The sequence below is a fragment of the Megascapheus bottae genome, chromosome 10 (genome assembly GCF_031878675.1).
Source record: "Megascapheus bottae isolate mThoBot1 chromosome 10, mThoBot2.hap1, whole genome shotgun sequence".
In the NCBI taxonomy this organism is placed as follows: Eukaryota; Metazoa; Chordata; class Mammalia; order Rodentia; family Geomyidae; genus Megascapheus; species Megascapheus bottae.
This window is the reverse complement of record NC_143518.1, coordinates 43,026,902-43,051,168: the sequence shown is the minus strand read 5'-3', so window position 1 is coordinate 43,051,168 and position 24,267 is coordinate 43,026,902. Positions and strand designations below refer to the sequence as shown.

The window sequence follows — 24,267 nt, the reverse complement described above, 5'->3', positions numbered from 1 at the left end:
TTGATTAAATTCATGGATATGGAACTCACAGAAACATACTAGTAAAAGAAACATTTTCAAACGTTCAAAATGTTTGGCTACAAGGTATTAAGCATGACAAATATCATTTCTCCACTTAAAAAAAAATCTGTTCAAGTCAAGTGCCAGTGGTTCATGCCTGTAATCCTAGCTGCTCATGAGGCCAAGATCTGAGGAACACCAGTTCAAAGCCAGCCCAGGTAGGTAAGTCCATGAGACTCTTATCTCTAATTAATCACCAGAAAATTGGAAGTGGTGCTGTGGCTCAATGTGCTGTAAAGCGCTAGACTTGAGTGATAAAACTCAGGGACAGGGGTTGGGGATTTAGCTCAATGGAAGAGCCCTGAGTTCGGTTCCCGGCTCTGGAAAAAAAAACAACAACTCAGGGACAGCATCCAAGCCCTGAGTTCATTCTCATATGTGTGTGTGTGTGTGTGTGTGTGTGTGTGTGTGTGTGTGTGTGTGTGTGTGTGTGTGTGTTGAATTAATATTCTGCCATAAATTATAATTGCTCCCTGCTAGTTTTGCATATGGATTGGCTTTGATGATTTTACTAAGATAAGGCATGGTGAATACTCAATTTCTGCCAATGACTGTGAAATTCTAAGCATGCAGTTACCCTTCCTAGGTGTGTTCTTGAATTTCCATAGGAGCAAGTCCCGCTCAGTGGAAACAACTCATACTAGGAAGCGTTTATAAAACAATCATTAGGGTTTCCCAGAAGAGGTCCTGGGAGTTTGGGTTTCTATACCCTGGACCTACAGCCTGGATCAGGGAAACACATATTTTTTTTTTTTTTTTGCCAGTCCTGGGCTTGGGCTCAAGGCCTGAGCACTGTTCCTGGATATTCTCAAGGCTAGAGCTCTACCACTTGAACCACAGCACCACTTCTGGCTTTTTGCTACATATGTGGTACCAAGGAATCGAACCCGGGTCTTCGTGCATGCTAGGCAAGCACTCTACAACTAGGCCAAACTCCCTGCCCTGGAAACACAAATTTCTTAGAGAACAAAGCACTTCAAGACTCATTTCCAGAGTCTACTCGAGTGGATTTACCACGGTGGAAATGTGCAGAAGCCTACTCATCTAGTCAATGAATGACCTTTGACCATCACTAGTTCAAAATCAGGGCTCATTCCCTCAGTGAGAAAAGGAACAAGTGGCCTGTGAAGAGGCATGATGAGGCATGAAGAGGCATGTTCATCTGTCAACAGATGAACAAGAGAGCCTTATAACTCTTTCTTGCCATCCAATCAGAAGACAGCTTCTTCCTGCCTGGTTCCTATGTATTCCCTTGCTACTAACCAAGGAGGCAGAGTTGAGCTCTGATGGAAAAGACCAAGGCCATACTATTGCCTTCTATATGCAATAAGCAATACCACTGGGAACACCCCATGTTCTGATGGAAGCAGAGCTTTCCACAGTGTTCTAGATGATATCGTATTGGCCTTGGGTTTATCATTATATTTGGGCATACCTAATTCCTCGGGGTCAAGACTAAGGGGAAACTGGAAAACAGCCACCTAGGGAGACTATGACCGACCCATCATGGAGGGTCAGAGGACCAAACAAAGAGTGATTCCCCAGAGAGGTAGAGAGTAAAGGGCAAACACAAATTGAAATCCTGAAAGAAAAAGTGTAAGGCATCTCTGAGTGTCTCCTACAACTAGGGGACAAGTTCTGAAGCCAGAAGAAGGGCACTGTGTTAGAGGAAAATTAACAGAAACACTTGGCAATTCATATGCATATGAAATACATTACCCATTCAAGAAGAGTTTAACTGAACTGGTCAAGAACAAGATTCATAGATGGCAAGAAGATAGGCAGCATTCACAGAGCTTGAGTTCTGGTCTAGCCTGGGACATAAGGGTTTTTCCTTGTATCACTTTATTTAATCCACAGAATTTCAATTGTGGGGAAAAAAGTACCACTGTTTATGGAAAAGATGTCAGACTTCTAGGTTTAGCTCCACACCCCCTCCTCTCACTTTCACCACTATGAAGATGACTTCAGACCATTCCTGCTCTAAAACTTCAAACTCAGGTCCAGACCTACACTATGAAGAAATATTTATTACATTTCTAATAATCATTATGGAGCAGAAAAATAGTATTTTTACATGCAACTAAACTGTCTGTTTATAACAGTGGAAACTGCATAATCACAGAGGTAAAGTCTGTAATGCCTCAATATGTCACCTCGGCATACTGAACGACAGAGATAACTGAGACAAAAGCACTGTATATTAGGATATTTCTCATTCTGTCTACATTTTGGGGGGGAGGAAATATAAAGATGCATATTTTCCCTTCATAATTTGCTATAAACTCAGGCTGCCGACTTCTGCCTATCATTCATCCCAGATTCTCTCTCTCTCTCATGCTCATTCCCACAGTGCCTTGCCCATTAACGGAGGTTCCATAAACACCTGCAAGATGCTCCACCTGTTCTGTATCTACCTAGTCTTTGCAGACTTACACAGAAACTGCTGCATGGCAGAGGAGTTTCACATGGCAGTGTCTGAGACTGTGAGGATGAATGGAGGGCTAAAGGAAAGGAGCTGCTCTGATGGCTCTGATGGCCAGCACTGTCCACTTTTCCTCGCCAATCCTCTTTCCCCAGTACCCCATGAACCAAAGCCCAAAGGTGGTTCAGATCCAACCCTCTACAGGAAGGTGGTCATAAAGCAGAAAAGTAATTAATAAACCACTTCCCACTATCTCAGAAGCTCTTTTCTTCCCCGTATGATCTCTGGTACTTCAGTCAGAGCCTCCTTCAAAGCAGTTCATTCTAAACCCGTGACTCCTTTTCTAGCCCTCTGTGGGTTAATGAATCCATGTATAAGTCTGTTAGAAACTAGATATCCTCTTCAGGTATTCATATGTGGCTGTAGGTGGGGCTGGAGATGGTTTAAATTGTCACAGAGGCTGTTCCATGTCATAAGGCTAAGAAACTCTGGGATGTGCCTGTCAACAAAGAGTGAGCATCAACCCAGCTGCTGGTCTACCTGTCATTTTGCCTAAAACCTTTAACTACATGGAAAATAAAATGTCCCATAAAAGAAAAATTTTAAATGTTAAATAAAAGATTAAAATTTTCAAGTACAATCTGAAACAGCCACCTATTACTACAGCTATTAACCCATCACTTCTCCTCAGGCTAAGTTCTCATAATAATTCAATATTTACCTGACCTATTCCAGGAGTAGGCCCACTGCATGGCCTGAGGAGCCATTTACAATTGATTTTTAGTGGCCAGCAGCTGTAATCAAATAATGTGAGTGTCTAGCAGTAAGTTGATTAGGTTAGAGCAAACATTGTAGCCCTGTAATTTGGGAAACTCTGCAAATGGGAGGCTCTACATCAGTGCCTACCAGCACAGCAAAGCTTTTGACACGTTTGGTGAATGACTTGGTGACATGAATTAATAGGTAAATGAATGGTGTGTACTGCCTGCACAAATAAACACAAGCAACTTCATGAGCCCACATCTCTGCTCATGGTGTATCTCCCCCTTCTTCATCAATTACTGTGCTTCCTTCTGGAATCCTTTCCTCCTGGAAGACTTCTCAGATTTCCTCTGACTGGGACAAGAGCTCTGAGTTCTCACAGCAGCTTGTCACTAGAATTGACAATCGTCTTACTTTAGAATTTGTTGAGAACTGAAATGCAACTTCCCTTTAACCCTTATCTGTATGTTGAAGTCTTGACTCCCAGTATGACTCTATGTGGAAAAAGGACCGACAGGAAGTAATTATGATTAAATTAAGTTGGGGCCCTAATCTGATAGGATTGGTGACCTTATTAGAAGCCACACCAGAGATTATCTCTCTTCTGCTTGCCTCCTCTCACCCAGCACACACAACAAATAAAAGGCCATGTAAGGACACAGAGAGAAGCCAGGAAGAGATCCCGCACCAGAACTCATCTCTACCAACACCTTGATCATGGACTTTCAGCATCCAGAAACATGACACTACAGATGTCTGATGTTTAACCCACCCAATCTGTAGTATTTTGTTATTTAGACTGGTGCCCATAGAGGGTCAATGTTTATATTATTTGTATTTCTAATTACAGTACCAAATGCAGTCTTTACACACAGTAAATAAATTCTTGTTGAGTAAGCGTAGGAGTAAATGAAGGTAAGAAGCTGGGGGCGGGGGAAACCTCACTTTCCCAACCTTATGGATACAAAACTACATTTATACCCTCAAAAGTCTATAATCACCATGTTGCCACTCACGAGGGAAGGTCAAGGTTCAAGTTCAAGTCAGACATCAAAAGATCTGGGATGTTGAACCTGGTTCTAAATCCTTTCAATATGAACAAGTTATGGAGATGACTAGGTCTATATATCTATGTAATGCTTTGAGAGAAATAAGGATAAAAGCCAAGTGCCTGCCCTTCAGAACTGCTTTTCACACAGGAGTTCTCAGAACCCCCAAACCATTGCAATCATGGAGCTCCTGGAACTGAGAGATTTGGGGGAACTGGGGAGGCCAAAGGCTCTCTGAATTACCACACAAGTGAGACAGAAGCTTATTTAGAAGATAGGAAGGATCCTGAAGGTACAAATGGAATGCCCCTGAAGGAAAGTGTGCCAAGCCCTGGGGCAGAGGCAATGAGTGAGCTCAGCAGAGCTACTTCAACTTTTTCATCACCCTGGCTTTTTTAGGTCATAGACCATCCTTAGAGCATGTCCTTTCTTCTACAGTTCCTACGAGAAAATCCTGCTTCCCGACTTCAGTAGAGCATGTGTATCTTAATCCCACAATGGTTTCAAAAAAATCATTTCCATGTAAATTCAGAAGAAATGGGCCTGGTACATCTCCTGCATTTCCATTCAAGTTAGTTTATGCCATATTACCAAGAACATGACCCAGTTTAGTAACATCAACACAAAAGGAGCTAAAGAAAATGTCAAGTATTAGAAGTCCAAGGCAGGTAGGAGGTCAAAGGCACACAAGCCATATAGAGCCAGGGAGGCAGGGACCAGTAGCAGGCTCTGCTTTTGATCAGAGCCCCTGGTACTATGTTGTATGGAGGGCACTGGGAAAGAACAATTTTAAGAGCAGCAGCAACAGCAGAGTAACAGAATGTTGCCCTTGTATGCAGCTGCAGTTCCCCACCAAGCATGTGGAGGTAACTGTTTCAGAGATGGGGCCCTTTCAGATACCTTGGGTTTCATTTTGGGAACTCCTGGATAACTTCCTTCATCCGGAGATGACAAAGGGCAAAAGTTCTTTGTGCTCATTTCCATGTAAATGAAACGGCAGCAGCAGATTTCCAGCTCTTAAGGGGATAGATAAACGCCTGCTACCTCATAAAACCATATAAGACCCTCCACTAATTATTCAAAGCTAACTGATCTGGTTGCATTTGAAGGAACCCTTCCCCAAATTAGAACCTAGCATTTCGGGAGCCTATGCATGGCAAAGGTCTGATGGCAAAGCTGAGGCTGCAGTGAAATGCCCTCCAAACAAGCTGCTTTCCTAAAGGGCTCTGATATGGAAACACAGAGAATTTCCTGTCCTTCCTGCACAGCATTAAGAATACCCAGATCTCCAGTCCACCAATGACCAGAAGCAACCTCCTACTTAGAAAGCTAGAAAGAGGTTTCCCAGGAGTCAGAGATGGCAAGCATGCAGCTGGAGGTAAGAGAGAGCTTGCAACAGAGATAAGCACTTAGAGATCTCCTATATCCCAAGACAAACTCTTGATTCATCCCTTGGTGTTCCCTCAGCCTACAGAGACTGAGCAGTCCTCTCTATGGTCAACCAGTCACAGAAAATCCACACTGGAGAAGGGGGAGGTAGAGCGAGGGACATGAGAAAGCTTCCTGCCTGATGTGTCTAATTCCTTCTTTTTCTGGAGGCTTCTGTGAGTATACAGAAAGAGCCAACTGGGTTTGGGCCAACATCTGTGGAGAAGACCCTCTCAATAGCACAAGGACCTTCTCCGTCTCCAGATATGACTATCATAACTCATGGCTGCAGCAAACCAACTCCTCCGGCTGCCAGATATCATGTCCTCATAAAATGAGTTTCCACGGGGTCAGGACCCCCACATGGGCATACATTTACACACTGTATAGAGCAACCTTCATCCTCCTTTTGTACTTAGGAAGGCGAAAGGCAAAAATGGCCCTCGGCACAGTGGAGTGATGCTGCCCTCCAGACAGGCAGTAATCACTCCGTTGCATGTTTGTCAAATGCCTTCTGACACTGCCTCCTGTACGAGGGTGCATCCCATGCCCCTGTGAGCTGTAGGAAGCAGCCTTATTGCATCTGAATTACAGAGGAAGAAGCCAAAGAATGGAGAGGTCAGGTGACTCGCTTCAGAGGTGGCAAAGCAGGTCACAGGGGGTGGGGGTGATGGGGGATGGCTGACAACTGTACCTTTGAAGATGAAGTGACAGCCTGGGATGGCTGAATCTTTGAAGGACATGGAACAGGGCTGCTGAAGGAATTGTGTCATGAGCACTAAGCACATAAACAAGCTCAGTGTCCCACAGAGACAGAATGACAGGGAGATGAAGCCCCATTCCCAGCACTGCACTTAGGACAAGAAACACCTTGTGGGGCCAGGAGTTTGGCCTAGTGGCAGAGTGCTTGCCTAGCATGCACAAAGACTGGGGTTCAATTCCTTGGTACCACATACATAGAAAAAGCTGGAAGTGGTGCTGTGGCTCAAGTGGTAGAGCTGCTAGCCTTGAGAAATCCCAAGGGGAGTGCAATGCTGAGGCCCTGAGTTCAAGCCCCAGGACTGGCAAAAACAAAATCTGAACAAACGAAAAAAAAAAAACAACACCTTGTATTCCTGTTTTTCTCTTAGCTTTGTCCTCCTACCAAAGGCTGGAGCTCCACTGAGCTCTGCACAGACTGTCCACTTCCCTAAGGACAGCTCTTCTCCTTCTTAACCCTGTTGGCTTTCTTACCCAGGTGGTATAGGAATCCAGAATCAGGATCATGTAAACATTATCCTAATGATAACATAAATGTAAGACTCCTGTCCCCCAAATGGGAGGAGCAATCAGGAGGCCAGCATTAAGTCACAGGCAAAAGTGGCTGGGCACCAGTGGCTCGTGCATATAATTCTAGCCATTCAGGAGGCTGAGACTTGAGGATCTCAGTTTGAAGTCAGCCCTGATAGGAAAAGTCCATGAGACTCTCCTCTCCAATTAACCATCAAAATGCTAGAAGTGGTGCTGTGGCTCAAGTGGTAGAGCTGTAACCCTGAGCAAAAGCAAAGCTAAGGGACAGGCCCCAGACTCAAGTGTGGAATGCCACTACTGACCAGCAGCACATCCCCTCAGCCTCCACCCGGAGTCCCTCTTCAACCTCCCCTCTGTGCTCATTTCACACTCCCATCCTGGGAAAGCCCAGCCCCTCCCATGGCTCTCACAATCCTCTCAACATGGAGGACACACATATCTTCATGTCTAGCCCTGATCTCTCTCCTGAGCACTCAACTGAGTTTTCAACTGCTGGGTAGACAGATGGTGTCCAAATGGATGTCCTGCAGGCAACACAGCCTCCTCATCCAGAATGCACTCATTAGCTTCCCCTCCATACAACACTGCCAGGCTTTGCGAATGGCTTTTCCTCCTCCTCATCCCCATATCCAGCCAGCTGCCTGTCCTGTTAATTCTCCTACTCTTTCTTCCATTTATTCCTCTCTAGTTAAAGCCCTTGCCATGTTCCTCCTGGATCTATGCCATTGTTTGCCAATGGGGCCCCGGAGACTATACATTTTTGGAGGGCAGAGCTTTGTTTCTCCTTGTATCCCCCACCTTGTCTCTGATAGATACACAATAAATATTTAATAAGCAAAGGTCTCTCAACTTCTCCATCTTCCACAGTACTAAACAAGTATTAAAAAAAAAAGTCCAGATCTTGTCATGACCCTGAAACATATTTTGCAGGTTCCTATTTACCCATCGTGGATGTAACCTTTAAGTTCCTAAGTCCTATAGTTAGCTGGCATGTAGGTCCAACCTGCCCTCCCACAATTCTCCTGTCTCTTCCCTATTTGCCCTTTTCTAAGGCTGTCTGCTCTGAGCTATTCCTTGTGTTCAGTACACACTCTTTCTCATTCTGTGTCTCTGTTCACCCTACCCTTTCTCCTGAAGAGAAAAAAATCACCTCCCAACACCTCTGCCTGGAAAACTATTTTATTGATCAAGACTTGGCTCAAACATCTTTAGAAAGCTTTTCCCTTACTCCTTTCCCCTCCCCAGAGTCTCTAAGATAAATCTCCACTATAGAAGCTACTGTACCATATCATGACAATTAGCTCGATGAGACTGTGGGGGTCCAGGCTGCTCAGGGGCTACCCAGTGAATGAATGCCAATGGCACGTGTCTCTCTTGGCCTGTGCCTCTGTGTACTGTTACATATGTATTATGCTATATCCCTTCAGGACAAAGGAAGCTCTTGGGGAGGTGAGAACTGGCAAAGTGACACTAGTAAGCTTTGTCAGTTTGCTGTGAATGAAATGGATCCCTTGGATAGCTGTAGCACTTTGCTCTGCGGATGGGTCTGACTTCCATCACCACAAGGGGAAGTAGATAGATCATTTCCCTTTCAGGCAGATGGATAATCCCCCTTTCACAGATAGTGAAACTGAGGCAACACTTAACTTACCATCCTTCTGTCTTTGATAACTTTAGCAAGGCACCCTAATAGAGTATTTTCTGTAAGTTACTAGATCTCTCTAGAGCTTTGTCTCAAGAACTGAAAATACACTTAAAGGCTCTAGGATCACAGTTCGAAGCCAGCCAAGCAGCAATGTCCCTGCACCTCTAACCCACAACTAACCATGAAAAAGCTGGTAGCAGAGCTGTGGCTCAAGTAGTACTGGCTGGAGACAATGCCTAGACCTTGAGTTCAAGTCCTGGTACTGGCAAAAGTAAATGAACATCTCCCATCTACAAAGAGAAAGATGACAGGGAACAATCTGGTCTCCTATTTGCAATCTCAAGGGAGAGAACTGAGGATGCCTTTTTAAGGCCCCATAGCAATTCAGAACACTATTATTCTACATCAGATCAACTGAAATTGCCTCAAGTATCATTTCTCCATTCTGTTTAAGTATAATTTAAATATAGGGGAAGCCCCTGTATTTAGTTTATGCTGCCATAGCCTAACCTAAATCTGCAGATGTGTCTCCTTTCTCCTCCCACCCTCTGCAAAATAAATTCTCTGTTAATTCAAAATGCATATTTGGGATTGATTCTAATACTGAGATTAGACTTAGGTAAATAGAATCCAACTAAAAGGCCAAAAGAGAACCTTTTATAAGATAAACCCTTGAAGCCTATCAAATTTCTACAAAACAAGTAGACCTTGTTTGTCTCATAGAGGAAAATCAGAATCTTCTGAGTGTTTAAAGTCCAAAGAATTCTTGTCCATGCTGAAAATATGAATCTGAAGACTACTTATACCAGTTAACAATATTGTGTAGATACCTGAAACCCCACCATTAAGAGATGATTCGCCTCTCCTTAAGAAAAACTTCCTCTTACTGGCTCACTCAATTCAGCTACATCTATCTTTTATAAATGAAACCAGATCCAAGAAATAAGGTCTTTTTGTATTTTGTTGCTCTCAGAAAGGGGGGGAAAAAAGAAGCACAGAGTGTGTAAGTGACCTTCTTTGTTCGGCTCTTCTTCTATACTAGAAACTCCAGGAGATAAAAGGAACCAATTCCAAATAGAAACAGGAGAGACAGTCAGAAGGAGCCTTCATTTCCAAAGAGACTCACTCTAATTCATCTTCTCTCTTGAAAAGTTCAATATATTGGAATAATGATGATCACTGATCAAATGTACTGGGTTCTGCAATTCCTCTCACTTCTACAAACCCAACTCCAGTCCTAAAGACTGGGCACAGACTCACATGCACAGATAGGGTTATATAGGTTCCATTCTAAGAGCCCTGACCTGCAGGGCCAGCATGTGCTTACACTCCACAGAGGAACAGCGAGAGCCTCACTCACTGTGGTGTTCTCAAGCTTGATGTTATTTCCAAATCATGTAAAATATTATTTTTGCCTGACTTTTTTGGTGTTTCCATATACCTTGCTTAAAATGATACTCCCAATTAAGAAGTTATTTTAAAATACACTTTAATTTCAGTTTGTGAGCAACTCGCTTAATTATTTCTATTTGTTTTTCTAGAGCAGGCAATTTCTTTTCTCAGAGTAACACAGCCTTCTTTTTCCACAAAGAAGAAATACTGAGTCAAATTCTTCCCTAATGTACAGCCTCATATAATTCAATATGCTTCCCAGATAGCAGAGTGAGACTCATATCTCTTGAACTATTTATTACATTTTGTGTGTGCATGAGAGACAGACAGACAGACAGAGAGCACTAGGGCTTGAATCAGAGCTCTTGCTTGGCTTATTCACTCATTTGAGTCACATTTACCCTTCCAGTTTTTTGGTGGTTAGGAGATAAGATTCTCTCAAACTTGTCTGACAAGGCTGTCTTCAGACTAGGATCCTCATTATCTCAGCCTCCTGAGTAGCTAGGATTACAAGTGTGAGTTACTGGTGCCCGACTCAAACTATCCTATCTTATTCCTATTTCAAATTTAACCTTTTAGGAGGAATTTGTAGTCAGACTCATGGTCTCAGATATCATTTTTCCCTTAGTTTCCTATATATACTAACTAGATTATCACTGATATCATACATTGAAAAAGATAGCCTTAAGCCTTAGTCAATAGGCCTGGCACCTAATCTAGCTTTGTTTAGCCAGTTTTGAAACCCAGCAGAGCAACCTCACTGTCAATGTCTCTTGAAATATAGAAAATAAACAAGAGGAAGAAAGTTAAAATCTCCTGCTTTACACAGTTGAGGAATGAAAGGTGGTGAAACACACAGGAACTCCTGGCAAGCTATAATATATATATATATATATATATATATATATATATATATATATATATATATATATATATTAGCTAAGGCCTCCTTTAGTGCTTGGACAAATTATGTGAAAAATAGCCAGTCCAAGGAAAGCTGTCCCATTGAATGAAACAAGCTTCTCAAAGAATCACAGGTGTGGAGGGTAGGGTAGAGAGTCATAGGAGGGGACCACAGAAACCAGCTCTCTGTTCACTCCTGCTTGTTCTGTCTGAGCAGGTAAGCATCCTGGATGTCACTTCTGACCACCCTTCTCAAACAACCCACAAGGACAGGCTCATAGGTTTCTAGTACCTGCCTTTCTCCGATCAGAGCCCCAGATTCAGGCACTCTAACCTTTGCTTTGTCCTGGAATTTTGTTGGTGATTTGCTGGTCTGTTTTTCTGCTTTTTTTTTTTTTTACTAGTAACACCAAAAAATTTCCTTATATCAGGACTGGGAAGGTCAATTTTCTAAAGATATGTTTGAGTCAAATATGGTGAATAGGAGAAAAATGTATTTATGATCTTAGATTTTCATGCCCTTGCAGCACACTATGAAAAGTCTAATGAACAGAACAGACTGAGTCAGATGGCCCTGCAGAAGTGGCCTTGGGTTCATCTTCTGTAAAGCAAGCATTAAATAATAACATCTGCCTTCCATAGTCACTGTGAGAAATTAAGCGAGCTAACAAATGTAAATATGAAAGCAGCATAAGCACTCTGTAAATGTTCGTGATTTGAATCAGTAATGACTCAGAAACTTCTACCAATCCCTCCAATAATGGACACTTAAAAAACTTCATCCTATCTGTTCCCAGTCTTTCACGGGTGCTAACAGTTGAAGGCTTGTTCTTGAGAATAAATAAATGGTGCATCCAATGCATGAGAATGGAGCACTTCTTTCAGATTTGGCTGTGCGTATAAATAAGTTGTAAAATCTATTCCTCTTGCCTATTTCTTTCAGAAGCAATGATCCCAGTGACCTCTTTAGATATATATCTCAGTTCGGGGATCTCAATGATCAAATACCAAAAAGCTTCAAAACAAGGCAAGGATAAACAGAGGCAATCTGAAATCTCACTTTCCTCATCTGGATCAATAAGTACCGTTAGTTTTTAAATGGAATTAAAAACCTGACTCAAAAATTTTTGTGTAATCCTTTTGTGTTTATACTTTTAAGACGAAACTAGCCTTTACTTGGATGTTTCCTCGGAAGAAAGGACTGGGCACTCTTTAACAAGTACCTGCCTAAAGCATACAACAGAGAGAAAAATGTAAGGCTAGGTAGGAAAAAAAGACTGGTGGCCTGCCTTGATTTCAGAACCCACCAATTCTTTAGACATCCCTCTTATGATTCCAAGGCTCCCCTGAAACCGAGGCCAGCACCAAAACCCATGCACTGTACTATATGTTTTCCTGGTTTGATGCCAAAAGTCCTAAGATTACTGCTCCAGCTCAAAGAGAAGTTGCTTTTCCAAAATTGATCGACAGCGGTGGAGTTTATCACAGATATCGCTATGATAATTTACTTTATAAAGCAGGTACAGTAAACCAATAAAATGCCAAAATATAAAATTATAACAATATAGTGTAATGAAAATCATGCAAAATTCCTTACTGTGTACATTGGTCAAAGGAACAAACCCAGGGAGGAGGGACAGATCAGGACTGCAAGAGTTCATCATGTATCTCTGAACCGCATGCTATCTAAAGCTTAGAAATTACTTTCCTATAGAATATGCCTAACCCAATCAATGACAAAGGCTGAACTTGAACTCTTATTAGTCCTATGGAGAATGCAAAGCCCTTGTTCTGTTACCAGAACTTTCCACAAAGAACACATCTCCTTGGCCTTTGGAAGGCTTTGAAAATAAGCCTCAACAAGCACGAATAGCATAGGTGCTTTTGTTCACATTTCTAATCAATATTTACTGGAGAGAGATCTTCACCTACACTCATCATTACTTAGCAATTAAAGAACCACTAATTGTCTCTGACAGGCCTCGTAGATTAGAGCACTGTCTTAGTCCCTTATTCCCTATTTCTAGCTATATTTATTTATTTATTTTTCTTTTGCCAGTCCTTGGGCTTTTTCCTCAAGGCTAGCACTCTGCTACTTGAGACACAGCATCACTTCTGGCTTTTCTATATATGTTGTAATGAGGAGTGGAACCTCAGTCTTCATGCATGCTAGGCAAGTACTCTACCACTAGGCCAAATTCCTGGCCCTGTATTTCTTTTTTACTGAGTGCCTATGTAATTTCCATCCCTCACACCAACCCCATCAGTTAAGCATCATCATCATCATCCTTATTTTAGAGATGAGGAAACTAAGCCTCTCAAGGCCAAAGACCCCAAATATTAAGTGGCAAAGCCCTGGCTGAACTCCTAATAATATATGAATTCATCTTCAAAGAACAACCTACAGAGAAAATTCTTGGCTCTCTTTCTCTAAGCCTGGACAGGGAGCTCTAGGAATCCCTCAAAATCCAGAAGACTTCTACAAAAGAAAAGAGGGGAAAAGAAAGAAAAGTGGCCCAAGTCATGTTCCATGTAGACTCTAGGAACAGCAGAGCTCTGTCCTGGTATAAATCTAGTGTCAGCCCCCTCACAGTATTCCATTTTAATAACCCCAAAGGAGAGCCCTTCTTCCTAATGCACAGAAAATAACTTACAGAGAGTCACCCAAAAAGGACTTATGCAGGCTCTCCTACAGCTCGATGAATTGGATTGGATCTCTGGCTTTCTAAAACAAAACATTGTGGTTTTGATGAGAGCTCTTTCCCCGCTTTTCCTTTGTCTGATCATTTTCTCTATTTCTCTCTTTCTAGTCCGGGCTTTTTCTGTAATACTTGTGTTGGGCACAAGATTTTTTTTTCCTCCTGGCTGAGACTATTATGTCTTGCTATTGTAGTGCTCCATTCCCATTGAAAGCAATCAAAAATGAAAATCCACCTTTCAGAATAGTGTCTATTAACTACACACCTTCTTGTGGATTTGAAAATAAAAATGAAAAGGCTGGTAGATGCTAGGTGAGACTTCTACTTCCTAACAGGCCCTTTGCATTTGGCAATTGAAAGTGAGGTCAGAAAGTCTACAGCCAAAAGCAACTTACTTGAAGGAATGCCTTTAGTCTCAAGCACTGCTAATTAAAGTGTGATCTTCACACCAGAGGCAAGAGCTTCACCCTGAGAGCTTATTAGAAATGCAGGCTCACAGGCTCCATCCCCAAACCAATTGTGTCAGAATCTGCCTTTTAACAAAGGCATCGGGTAATTTGGATGCACAGTAAAGTTTTAGGAGCACAGATGTAATTGGGGGCAGGGGTCCTGTGCATGTCAGAACTAGGGTTTGAACTCAGGACCTTGTACTTTCTAACCAGGTGCTCTTCCGCTTGAGCTACAACACCAGTTCAGCATAGTTTGCAAATAAAACGCACTTACTTTTATTGTTATCCTGGACCCCCCCACCCACCCACCATGTGTGTTTCTTTCAAAAGAAAATCTATTTAGTGAATTCCATGGGATGTCTCCCATCACTCTAAGCTGTGTATTCACAAAGGAAAGCTGAAATGGTAAATATTCTAGAAATCAGTGTCAGCCCAGAAGGTTCAAGGGGAAACAAAGCTGATGACTAGCCTTTTTTGCGGTATACAGATACCTAAAAGGAAAACACCGTGGAAGTGAGAACTGACAAGGTAACTCTTTTCTAGAGACTCTGAATCATTTCACTTGGCATAGTCTCCTCAGGGAAAGGATGGAAAAAGACACACTATATGGACTGCACAAAAGACAGGTGAGTCTAAGAGGACATACGATGCACTGAGCGTGAGGAAGCTCTGAAACACAGACAGGCAGATACAAGATCACAGCCTTTAAATCCAGACTATGTTCAGACCACACGCATTTAAGAACAATCCAGACACAAGCAGATGAACTGATTCCCCATCAATCATCTACTTGAGAGACAAGGACCAGGAGTATGGGAGATCATATGGACCTGATCAGAGGGAAAGGGAACTAGAACTGAAAGGTGAAGAGAAAGAGGGGGAAGTGGCCTGCTGTTCAGTGGTACTGCCCATGGATGCCCATTTGCTGGGAAAACAGTACTAGAGGAGGCACAGAGTCTCTGACCTGAGCCCTGACAGGCCACAGGGATACTGGCCAGGCCTTACTTTTGACCTTGTCTTCTATGGAAAGTTATCTGCCAGAGAGATATTCCTATTTTAATAAATACATAAAGCACCAGAAAGTTACTCTTTGCTCAGCAAACAAACAAAAACCATGTCTCCTCACCCAAAGTAAGGGTTTTCTCCCCATTGTTATCAGATTTGCACATCACAGCCAACACTTTCATGCCCTAAGTATCTTTCAGATGTACCAAAATGCCTGAGTTACTGCTTACTGTAGTTAAGGCCTAACTTGTTATTCTCTTCCCTCCCCTCCCATTTTTTCTAATCTTCCACTTATTTTTTTCCATCTTTGCCTTCAGATTCTCCCAAACACCAATGTTTTCAAACATGAAAACTGTTTATTTATACCAACACTTATTTCTCAATGAATGTTAATTTGTATCTCAACAGTATTTCAGTTCTGGGAACATAATTTTGTCTCTTTTAACTGTTTAGTTCACATCAACAAGCTCTCAAAGACAATTTGGAAGGGGCAGGAGTTAGGGACCTGGTTGTCAGGAAGATGCTTCAGCACTGAAATTCAGACAGGAACTCCACCAGTTTTCATCATAACCCAAAGATAACTCTCTCCCTCCCAATCAAGTGCTACAGACTGGCTGCCGACAGACTATCAATTTTATTTCAGCTAACTTGACAGAAAGGTACTTAACTTGATTCCGCCATCTCCACCCCCTGTAAATCAGACCTCAGTGAGCTAAGCTATCAGCCAGAAACACACCTGAAGGGAAACCTCCTTGGCATCCTCTCCTCACCCTCAACAAGCACAGACATGAGCACACAACCTCCAAAAAAGAGAAAGTTAACTTTAAAGTGAACCCTTCCTTCTGCCAGTCTGGCTATGCTTCCAAACCTTCACATTGGTGGATAGTTCCCAAACTTTCTATCTCCCTCCCCTCTCTCTCTCTTCCCCTCCTCTCTCTCTCTCTGTGTCCTCTCTCTTCCTTTCCTCCTCTCTTCCCCCTTTCTCCCCCTCTCTCCTCTCTTCACTATCTGCCAACGTGAAGATGGCTTTATTTTGTCCTTCCTTCAGAGAAGGCAGGTTGGGAAACTAGTGGGGCGCCTCAGGCAGGGTAGATAGATGTGTTAACCTGTGCAGATTCCAAAGAAGAATTTTCTGAGAACTCCAGAGGTTTTGAGGAAGGCTGGGACACTGGGATTCTCGGGTTCTCAGGCACCCCTAAGCTCTGGACTTAGGCAGGGGCCCAGTGTAGGGCTGTCCAGGTCTCTAAGACTCCTCTCTCCCGAGCTGGGCCCTCCGGGGCCCTCCATCAAGCGGGGGGTCACTCACCACCCGTGAGCTGTGCAGGGCCAAAGCACAGCGCCAGCTGAAACCACAGGATCACGGCCAAGAGTCTCTGGGGGGACTGAGGCTGCTGCTGCTGCTGCTGCTGCTCTAGAAATCCATCTCCATGGCTCGGGTTCATTCCATGATACATCTTTCATCCACAGAGGGCATCCAGCTTGCAAGAGTCTGCAGCCAGGAGGAGCAGAACAAGACATGCCCGGTTATCCCGGGGCATCCGGTGCCACGCTCCCCCTCCTCTGCCCGGGGACCCCACGCCACGGCTCCGTGGACTCCATCCTGCTTCTCCCCTGCGCGGCCCCCGCCCCCTTTCCCACGGCGAGATCCCCCGCCCCCCCACCCCGCCGCACCCCCCCACCTCGCGCGGGGCGCACGGAGTACCGGCCGCCGCCGCGGGATGCTGGCGCGTGCGGCAGGGTGGAGGAGGGGAGGGCGGGCAGGGTGAGCGCACACGGGCGCTGCGCCGGTCCCCGGGATTCGTCGGCTGTGACCGCGATTGCAAAGTCTGAAAGCCGCCTAGCATCTCGGGGCTGGGAGAACACTTTTCCCCGGGCCTAGACGTTTCACTCCTGAGGAACCTCTCGGTGTGGCACCGGTTTCCTCCAGCTACTTCTCCGGTTTCCCCGAGATCGGGAGGGGCTTAGTGCCCCAGTCCCCCGATGAATTTTTTTTTTAATTAAAAAATTGCTCCTTAGGGGAAGGGAAAGGAGCAAAAGCAGGGGCCAACTCCCCCCCCCTCCCGCCCCTGCCCGGCCTGCGCGCGCCGCCCCGGGGTCGAAAGCCCCCTCCCCGCCCCGCGATCTTACCTGTGGGTCTCATGCATGCAGCTCCTTTCCCTCCTCCGCCTCCTCCCCGCGCCGGGCTAACCCGCATCTGTGCGCGACCTCTGCCGCCGCCGCCGCCGCCGCTGCGCGAGCCAGCGACCGACAGAGCAAGCGAGCGAGCGAGCCAGACGGAAGCCTCGGCGGCGGCCGCGGCGCCCGGCTCCGGCTGCCCCCGCCCGCCGCGCGCTCCCTCCCCAGGCTCCCTCCAGCGGGAGCGGGGGTGCGAGGAGAGGTGGGGGGGGGGGAGGAGGAGGAGGATGGGGGTGGACGGCGGCCCGGCCGCGCGCCCCCGGGGAGGCGCCCTCGTGCCCGCTACCTGGATCCGTGGGCGCGCGAGCGCGGCGGCGCGGAAAGGGGGAGGGAACGAGCGAGGGAGCGCGCGGAGGCCGGCGCGCGCCTCCCCGGATCCAGCGGGAGCAGCGCCCGGGAGGAGGGAGGGGGCGGGAACCGAGGAGGGAGGGGAGGGGGACGGGAGCCGCCGCGACCAATGGTAAGCCGGCGCGCCTGCACCTGTCGGGGCGCTAGTCGCCTGGCGGCACGCAACACACACACACACACACACACACACACACACACACACACACACACACACACACACACACACACACACACACACACGCTTACACTCCGGCCTGCAGAGGCTGGGCTGCAGCTCTCAGTCTCCATGGCACGCTGGCCTAGTTGCCCGCCCTGGCCTCTCAGTGGCCTCTGGTGCCCCCCAGTGCGCGGGGCTGAGCAGCGCGGGAGAGTACAAGGCCGCAGATAGTTGTCATCAAGGGGTCCTGGGTCCCTGGCGGGTCCTCACCCCAAGATGCTCACCACCGACAGACTGGGTTAACTTGGGTGGAGCCAGGCTAGGGGGCATCAATTGCCAGAGCCTATTCTGCTGTCACACACACACACACACACACACACACACACACACACACACACACACAATGTCTGTGGAGTCTCTTCCAAGCTGAAAAGACAATCTAAAGGGGGCTGAGACACTGACTTTTGGTATTTTCCCATAAGGAGCTAGCTCTCTTCGCAGGCCTAAGCCCAGCCTTGGTCGGTTCCAAGCCTTGCTTGGGCGGCACACCCTGATGAGGAGGCTCAGTGATGGGTGATACTGAGGAAGGCTGATGCTTGGGGGGCGGGGGAGTGTGGAAGGGGAAGGTGGGAGAGTTTTGGAGCAGTGTCTAGGCACCCAAGAGAGTCAGATATATTTGTCCTCCCTGCTCCCCGAGGATAATTCCCTGGTATTCCCTTTCTGGCGACTGAGCTCAGCCTGCAGCAGGCTGAGCCCGTTCCCCACCTGACCACCCACAGTTCTGCAGAGATAGGCCTCCCTCTGTGGGCTGGCTTCCGAGGGCCCTAGTTCCAGCTCCGGTGATTAAGGGGTGTGAGTTAATGAGGTGGTGCAGGCAGGCAGCACTTTAGAACCAGTGGCACTCCATTATTCTGTAGCAATTTGTGGATATGAAAAACCGTGTTTCTGATACAGCTACCAAATCATCCCGTCCTTCTATCGACTTTCCCAAAATCTTACATACTGAAATTACAGCTTTTACTGTGTCGACTCTTACCGAGAGTAATTTTAACAAATTCTTGCAGGATAGATTAGCTTACATTTAGCAGATAAATCAAGCTCAGTATTTTTTTTTCTTTTGATTTGTAAAACTGAGGTGGCAGCCTTACACAGAATAAGTATGAGATATTAGTTAACACAAGTACATTCCTACTAAAGTGTCTGCATCGGGGACCCCAAGTCTTGATTGGACATTTTTCCATGTTCCCAAAGTCCTGTTCCCAGAGTCCTAAATGTCCTCTACAGATTGAATATTTCTTACATTTTTAGTAATTATCCAACTTCCTTTTAAGAGCTACCAAATCATGAAGCCGAAATCTAGTTATTGACTGTACATGTGTGCTTATACAATCCAAAGAGCCGTGTGTGTGTGTGTGTGAGAGAGAGAGAGAGAGAGAGAGAGAGAGAGAGAGAGAGAGAGAGAGAGAGAGAAGAGGGAGGGAGAGAGAGAAAGAGAGAGAGAAAGAGAGAGAGAGAGAGAGAGAGAGAGAGAGAGAGAGAGAGAGAGAGAGAGAGAGAGAGAGAGAGAGAGTTACTGAGGATTAAACTTAGGGCCCTTGCATGCTAAGGCTATTCCTGAGCTGTATCTCCAACCAGTTTAAATTTTTTGAGGCAAGCTTTTCCAAAGTGTCCGAGCTAGCCTCAAGCTCACTATATAGCCCAGACAGACCTTAAGCTTGTAATTCTCCTGCCTCTGCCTCCTGAATAGCTAGGATTCTAAGAGTGCCATCACACCTTGTAAAAAGAAATATATCTTAAGTACAACTGAAATCTGTTCTTCATCTGGAGCATGAAATATTTATATAGAAAGTATTGGGACCAGAAGAACATTAAATTCCCTGGATACAAGTATAAAATCTAAGCTTAGTCCCATTTCGGACATTTCTAAAAACTGGCCATCATCTTTGTCCAACACTTGTTGGGGAAGCCTGTTCTATGTGCTGACAGCACTCCTAGAAAAGCCTTCAAATGAATTCTACACTCTCACTACGTGTGTGTGTGTGTGTGTGTGTGTGTGTGTGTGCGCGCGCCAGTCCTGGGGCTGGAACTCAGATCCTGGCTACTGTCCCTGAGCTTCTCTTGCTCAAGGCCAGCACTCTACCACTTGACCCACAGACCCACTTCTGGCTTTTTCTGTTTATATGGTACAAAGGAATGGAACCTCATGCATGCTAAACAAGCATTCTACCACTAAGTCACATTTCCAGGCCCCTCTCACTACTTTTAGCCACCATTTCTGGCTGCCCCTCTGGCCTGTACAGCTAAACTAAATGCCTTATTTAAGACAGTATTTCATTCATGTGTAGGTGGTTTCTTGTTCCTTTGAGTCTTCCCTTCTCTAGGTTATACATGGTCATTTCTTTCAATTTGACAATTCCCAGAATCCACCAATCTTTCTCTGGATATAACTGGATTCCTTTGTACCCACCATTGGCAACACTGTTTATTTCAGAAATAGATATTGTGTTCATTCTGGGTTCTGACCAGTATGGGGCCAGGACTGCTTCTCCCTGTCATCTGTCTGTCTGTCTATCTAGCCAGCTTTTCTATTAGTGCAAATGAGGAAGACAGTCATTTGGGGAATAGCTACAGTATACCATTTTGTCAGTTTTCTACATTACCTCATTTACTTTTTTTAAGAGCTGCCACAACGAAACAGAGTTGACTGGGCAGCTTAACTGACAAAAAATTAAATTGTCAGAGTTCTAGAGACTGGCAGTCCAAGATCAAATGTGATGGAGTTAATTCCTTTCCAGGTGTCTTCTAGGCTTGTTAGTAACTATCTCCTTTCCTCATGTCCATGCAGTCACTTCCCTGCAGTATCTGTGCCTTACTCTTTACTTTTTTTTTAACAAGGATATCAGTTAGGTTGGCATAGGCACAACTCTAATGATGTTTAGAGCTCCTATGGCAAATATAGTCACACTCTGATGTACCAGGAGTTAGGGCTTCATCATATGAATTCGAAGGAAAGGATGTAGTTTGGCCCAACAAAATAAATAAATCTATGCTATATTCATCTTCAATAATAAAATAAGCAATCTATGTGTACTCATCTTGCAGGTGAAGATGGCAAAAGCAAAGAAAGTCAACCATTTACTCAAGACTACCTCAGATTCAGATCTAACACAGTTTAACCCCATCCTTATAAGCTTTCCACTATTTCACAGCTATGTCTATGATTCCTGGTTACCTCAAAGAGCCTACAAAAATGAGGTATCTGTTTTAGACAGATACTTTTCTCAAGAAGAGAATAGAAGTGAAAGCAAATGGAGTATAGGAGAGATCATAGCTTAACTTCTTTTGGGGGTGAGGAAGGCAATATACCTTATCTTTTCCAAATTCATATTGGAGTCAACTACCAAACCAATACCAACAGAAGGTGCTAAATAAAAGTTCAGAATTCTCCTCCCAAGGGCAGGAGGGCAGGAGGGCAGGAGGGCAGGAGGGCATTGGAGTGATTAGAAACCTTATCCTCTTTCTCCTTCTCCTCACCTGGAGGCATGAAGTTCTCTGCTGTTTTTACCCATTATCTCCCTGCCTGGCTATATGCTCCAGATTGGTTTTCAAAACTTACTAAAAGCTCTTTCTTCCTATCATAGAGTAGAATTTCACTTTCAATAGCCAATATTACTTTATTGCATATATATTAATGAAGCACCTACCATGAAGTGGTGGTGCTGGGAATGCAACAACAAACAAACTAAAAAATCTAAGCCTGGCAAGAACTTATATTTTAAATAAGGAAAACAGATACAAATGGAAGAAAAGAAACATTCTGTAGTTTAGATGCTCAGAGCTGGTTAGAAAAAGACATCAGGGAAGGGTAGAATTGTAGACAGAGTATAGTCTGAGTTGTAACAAAGGGTTTCAAATATGTGGGAATAAAAAAGAAGTTTATTTCTCCCTCATGTAACTGTCTAACCATTCTTGGTGGATGGATATTTCTGCTCCACAGAGCCATGCAGGGGCTCAGGTTTTCTCTATCTGGTTACTATGTCATCGTCTAAAGTTTTTTCTGCATTTCCATAGATGAAGCTGGGTGAGCGGTGTGTCTAGGGGCCTGCCTGAAAGTGATTTTAGAAAAGGTGAATAATTAGTGAATAATAGTAAAGGAAATGCAGGACACAGTGACTCACAACTGTAATCCTAACTACTCAGGAGGCTGAGATCTGAGAATCAAGGTTCAAAGCCAGCCCAGCCACAAAAGGACCTGAGATTCTTATCTCCAATTAACCTCTAGAAAATGGGAAGTGGGGCTTGGCTCAAGCGTAGGGTGGCAGCCTTGAGCTGAAGAGCTGAGGGACAGCACCCAAGCCGAGTTCAAGCCCCATGATCCACACAAAAAAAGTAAAGGATAATTTAACAAGCAAGTACTCTCACATTTCAAAAATGAGAACATAGTCACATGTCCACACCTAGCTGCAAGAGAAGCAGGGAAATGTAGTTTTTATTGGGCAGGCAGGTAGCTAGAATGAAGAGAATGGATTTGGGAGGAGGCAGGAAAAACTACATTCTGATCACAACTTCTGAGGAAGGCTATTGGCTGTGATTTTTAGAAACTGTGCAGGGGGAAAACCTAGTGAGACGGAGATAGTCAAATAAAAGGCATGCAATAGAGCCATGCATTTTTCTAAAAGAAAAGCATCTCCCAGCAAAGGCAAGAGAACTTACAAAGGCCATGGAGCATGAACAAACCTGTCAGAGATTTAAAGAGTGGGGGAGGCTGCAATGGAACAAGTGGCAAGAAGAACCAAGAGGGCTAAATTCATTGAGATACTCAGAAGTCTTGGCATTGATCTGGTTCTTTGGGTAAGAGGAGGTTTCGTGAACAAAGAAGGAACATGATGGGATTTGATCAGGAAAAAAAGACAGATGCAAATGAGAGGAACATAAAGCAGAAACTCTTTGTATTCAGAATCGTACCAATTGCACACCACCACTCCATGTTGTGGATTTTTTTCTCTCAGTTATCCTAGGGTAACCATGCCTCCAAAGACATGGTGAGAGCTCAACAAACAAGAGTAGTATTTGTCTATCTGGTCCACCTATGGCTGAGCAGGGCCTGAAAGACAAATTTGCAACTGAAATGTTTTATGGTTTAGTTCATATTCAAAGGAAAGGAGTCAGTCTCCACTAATTTCTCTCTGTCATAGTCTATTTTCTGCTTGAACAGCACAACACTGTAGACTGGGTAATTTGTAAATACCCAGTTGATGTAAGTTCCCAGACAATGGGAACAGGGAATTTCAGAGTTCTGCCCATAGCAGTGTGAGTGGCTCTGTATTACATGTTGTTTATTTCTATGTTTTGATCCATTGACACCTGGGACCTTGCTAACCCACAGGAACCAATTTTCCCAGGGCTAGTCAATTTCTAGAGACAATAAATCAGGGTCCATCCACCTACTGTCACCTCTCTCAACCCTCATACTCAGAACCACTATTTTCCTGCCCATAAGCATGTGCCAAACAGCAAGGGACAGTCCTGGTAACTGGCTGAAACTGTTCAAACAAGCCAATCAGAAACCTGTTTATCTTGACCTCCAGGTACTTCTCATGTAAAAGACAACAGAGACTAGCTATCTCTTACACCACCCCCATTCCGCCTGCTTCCTGATCAGCTCCAGTGCCTCCCACATGTCCCTGCACGGTATGTCTGCACTTGCACTAGTTTACTGTCTGCCCCTAATGAAACTCTGGTGCTTTCTGCCTAAGTTATTCCAGTTACTCAATGAAAATGATGTCAGAGCTTACTTCAGTTAACTATTAGGGACACTAAAAGGGCTATGAGTACCCGGATATAGTAAATACACAAGAAGGTAGATCCTAAGTATTCACTGAGGAGTTTTTGAAAAAGTGGCAAATTGGGCCAGGAACATGGCCTAGAGGTAGAGTGCTTGCCAAATATGCACGAAGTCCTGGTTTCCATTCCTCTGTACTACATACACAGAAAAAGTCAAAAGTGTTGCTGTGGCTCAAGTGGTAGAATACTAGCCTTGAGAAAGCTCAAGGACAGTGCCCAGGCCCTGAGTTCAAGCTCCAGGACTGGCAAAAAAAGTGACAAGTTTGAAAGAACCTGTATAAAAAGGTAACTAAATAAAGTATGCTATATCGCATTAAGAAACAGTGTAGCCATAAAGAATGAGCTAGATTTCATGGAAAAACACTGAGAGCTCTGTGAAAAGCTGTTGCTTCTATTCTTTTTAGGACAAGGTTGCTCCATGCTACACTGTCTGACTCTAAACTCTAAGGCTCAAGTAATCCTCACATCTCAGCCTCATGAGTAGCTGGGACTTTAGGCATCCAGCCATCAAAACATTGTTGCTAAGAGAAGCAAATTGTAGTGCAAAAGATACAGTGAGATACAAGTGATGGAAAAACAAATACCATGGATTTTCTGTGTATTTTTGCAAACTCAAAAAAATAAGGTCTCAAAAGT

General features: G+C 44.5%; 1 protein-coding gene across 3 annotated transcripts in view; it reads right to left on the bottom strand.

Moving 5' to 3' along the window:
- Positions 1-17,338, bottom strand: part of Susd4 (sushi domain containing 4) — a 110,362-nt gene extending 93,024 nt beyond the window's left edge. For all 3 annotated transcript variants that reach the window (XM_090341138.1, XM_090341137.1, XM_090341139.1), the window contains exons 1-2: positions 17,235-17,338; positions 16,414-16,596 (exon numbers count right to left, since the gene is read on the bottom strand). In XM_090341138.1, the coding sequence (XP_090197264.1) occupies positions 16,414-16,561 (148 nt within the window). In that variant the 5' untranslated portion in view covers positions 16,562-16,596; positions 17,235-17,338. The remainder of the gene's footprint in view (positions 1-16,413; positions 16,597-17,234) is intronic.
- Positions 17,339-24,267: the final 6,929 nt, after the last annotated feature.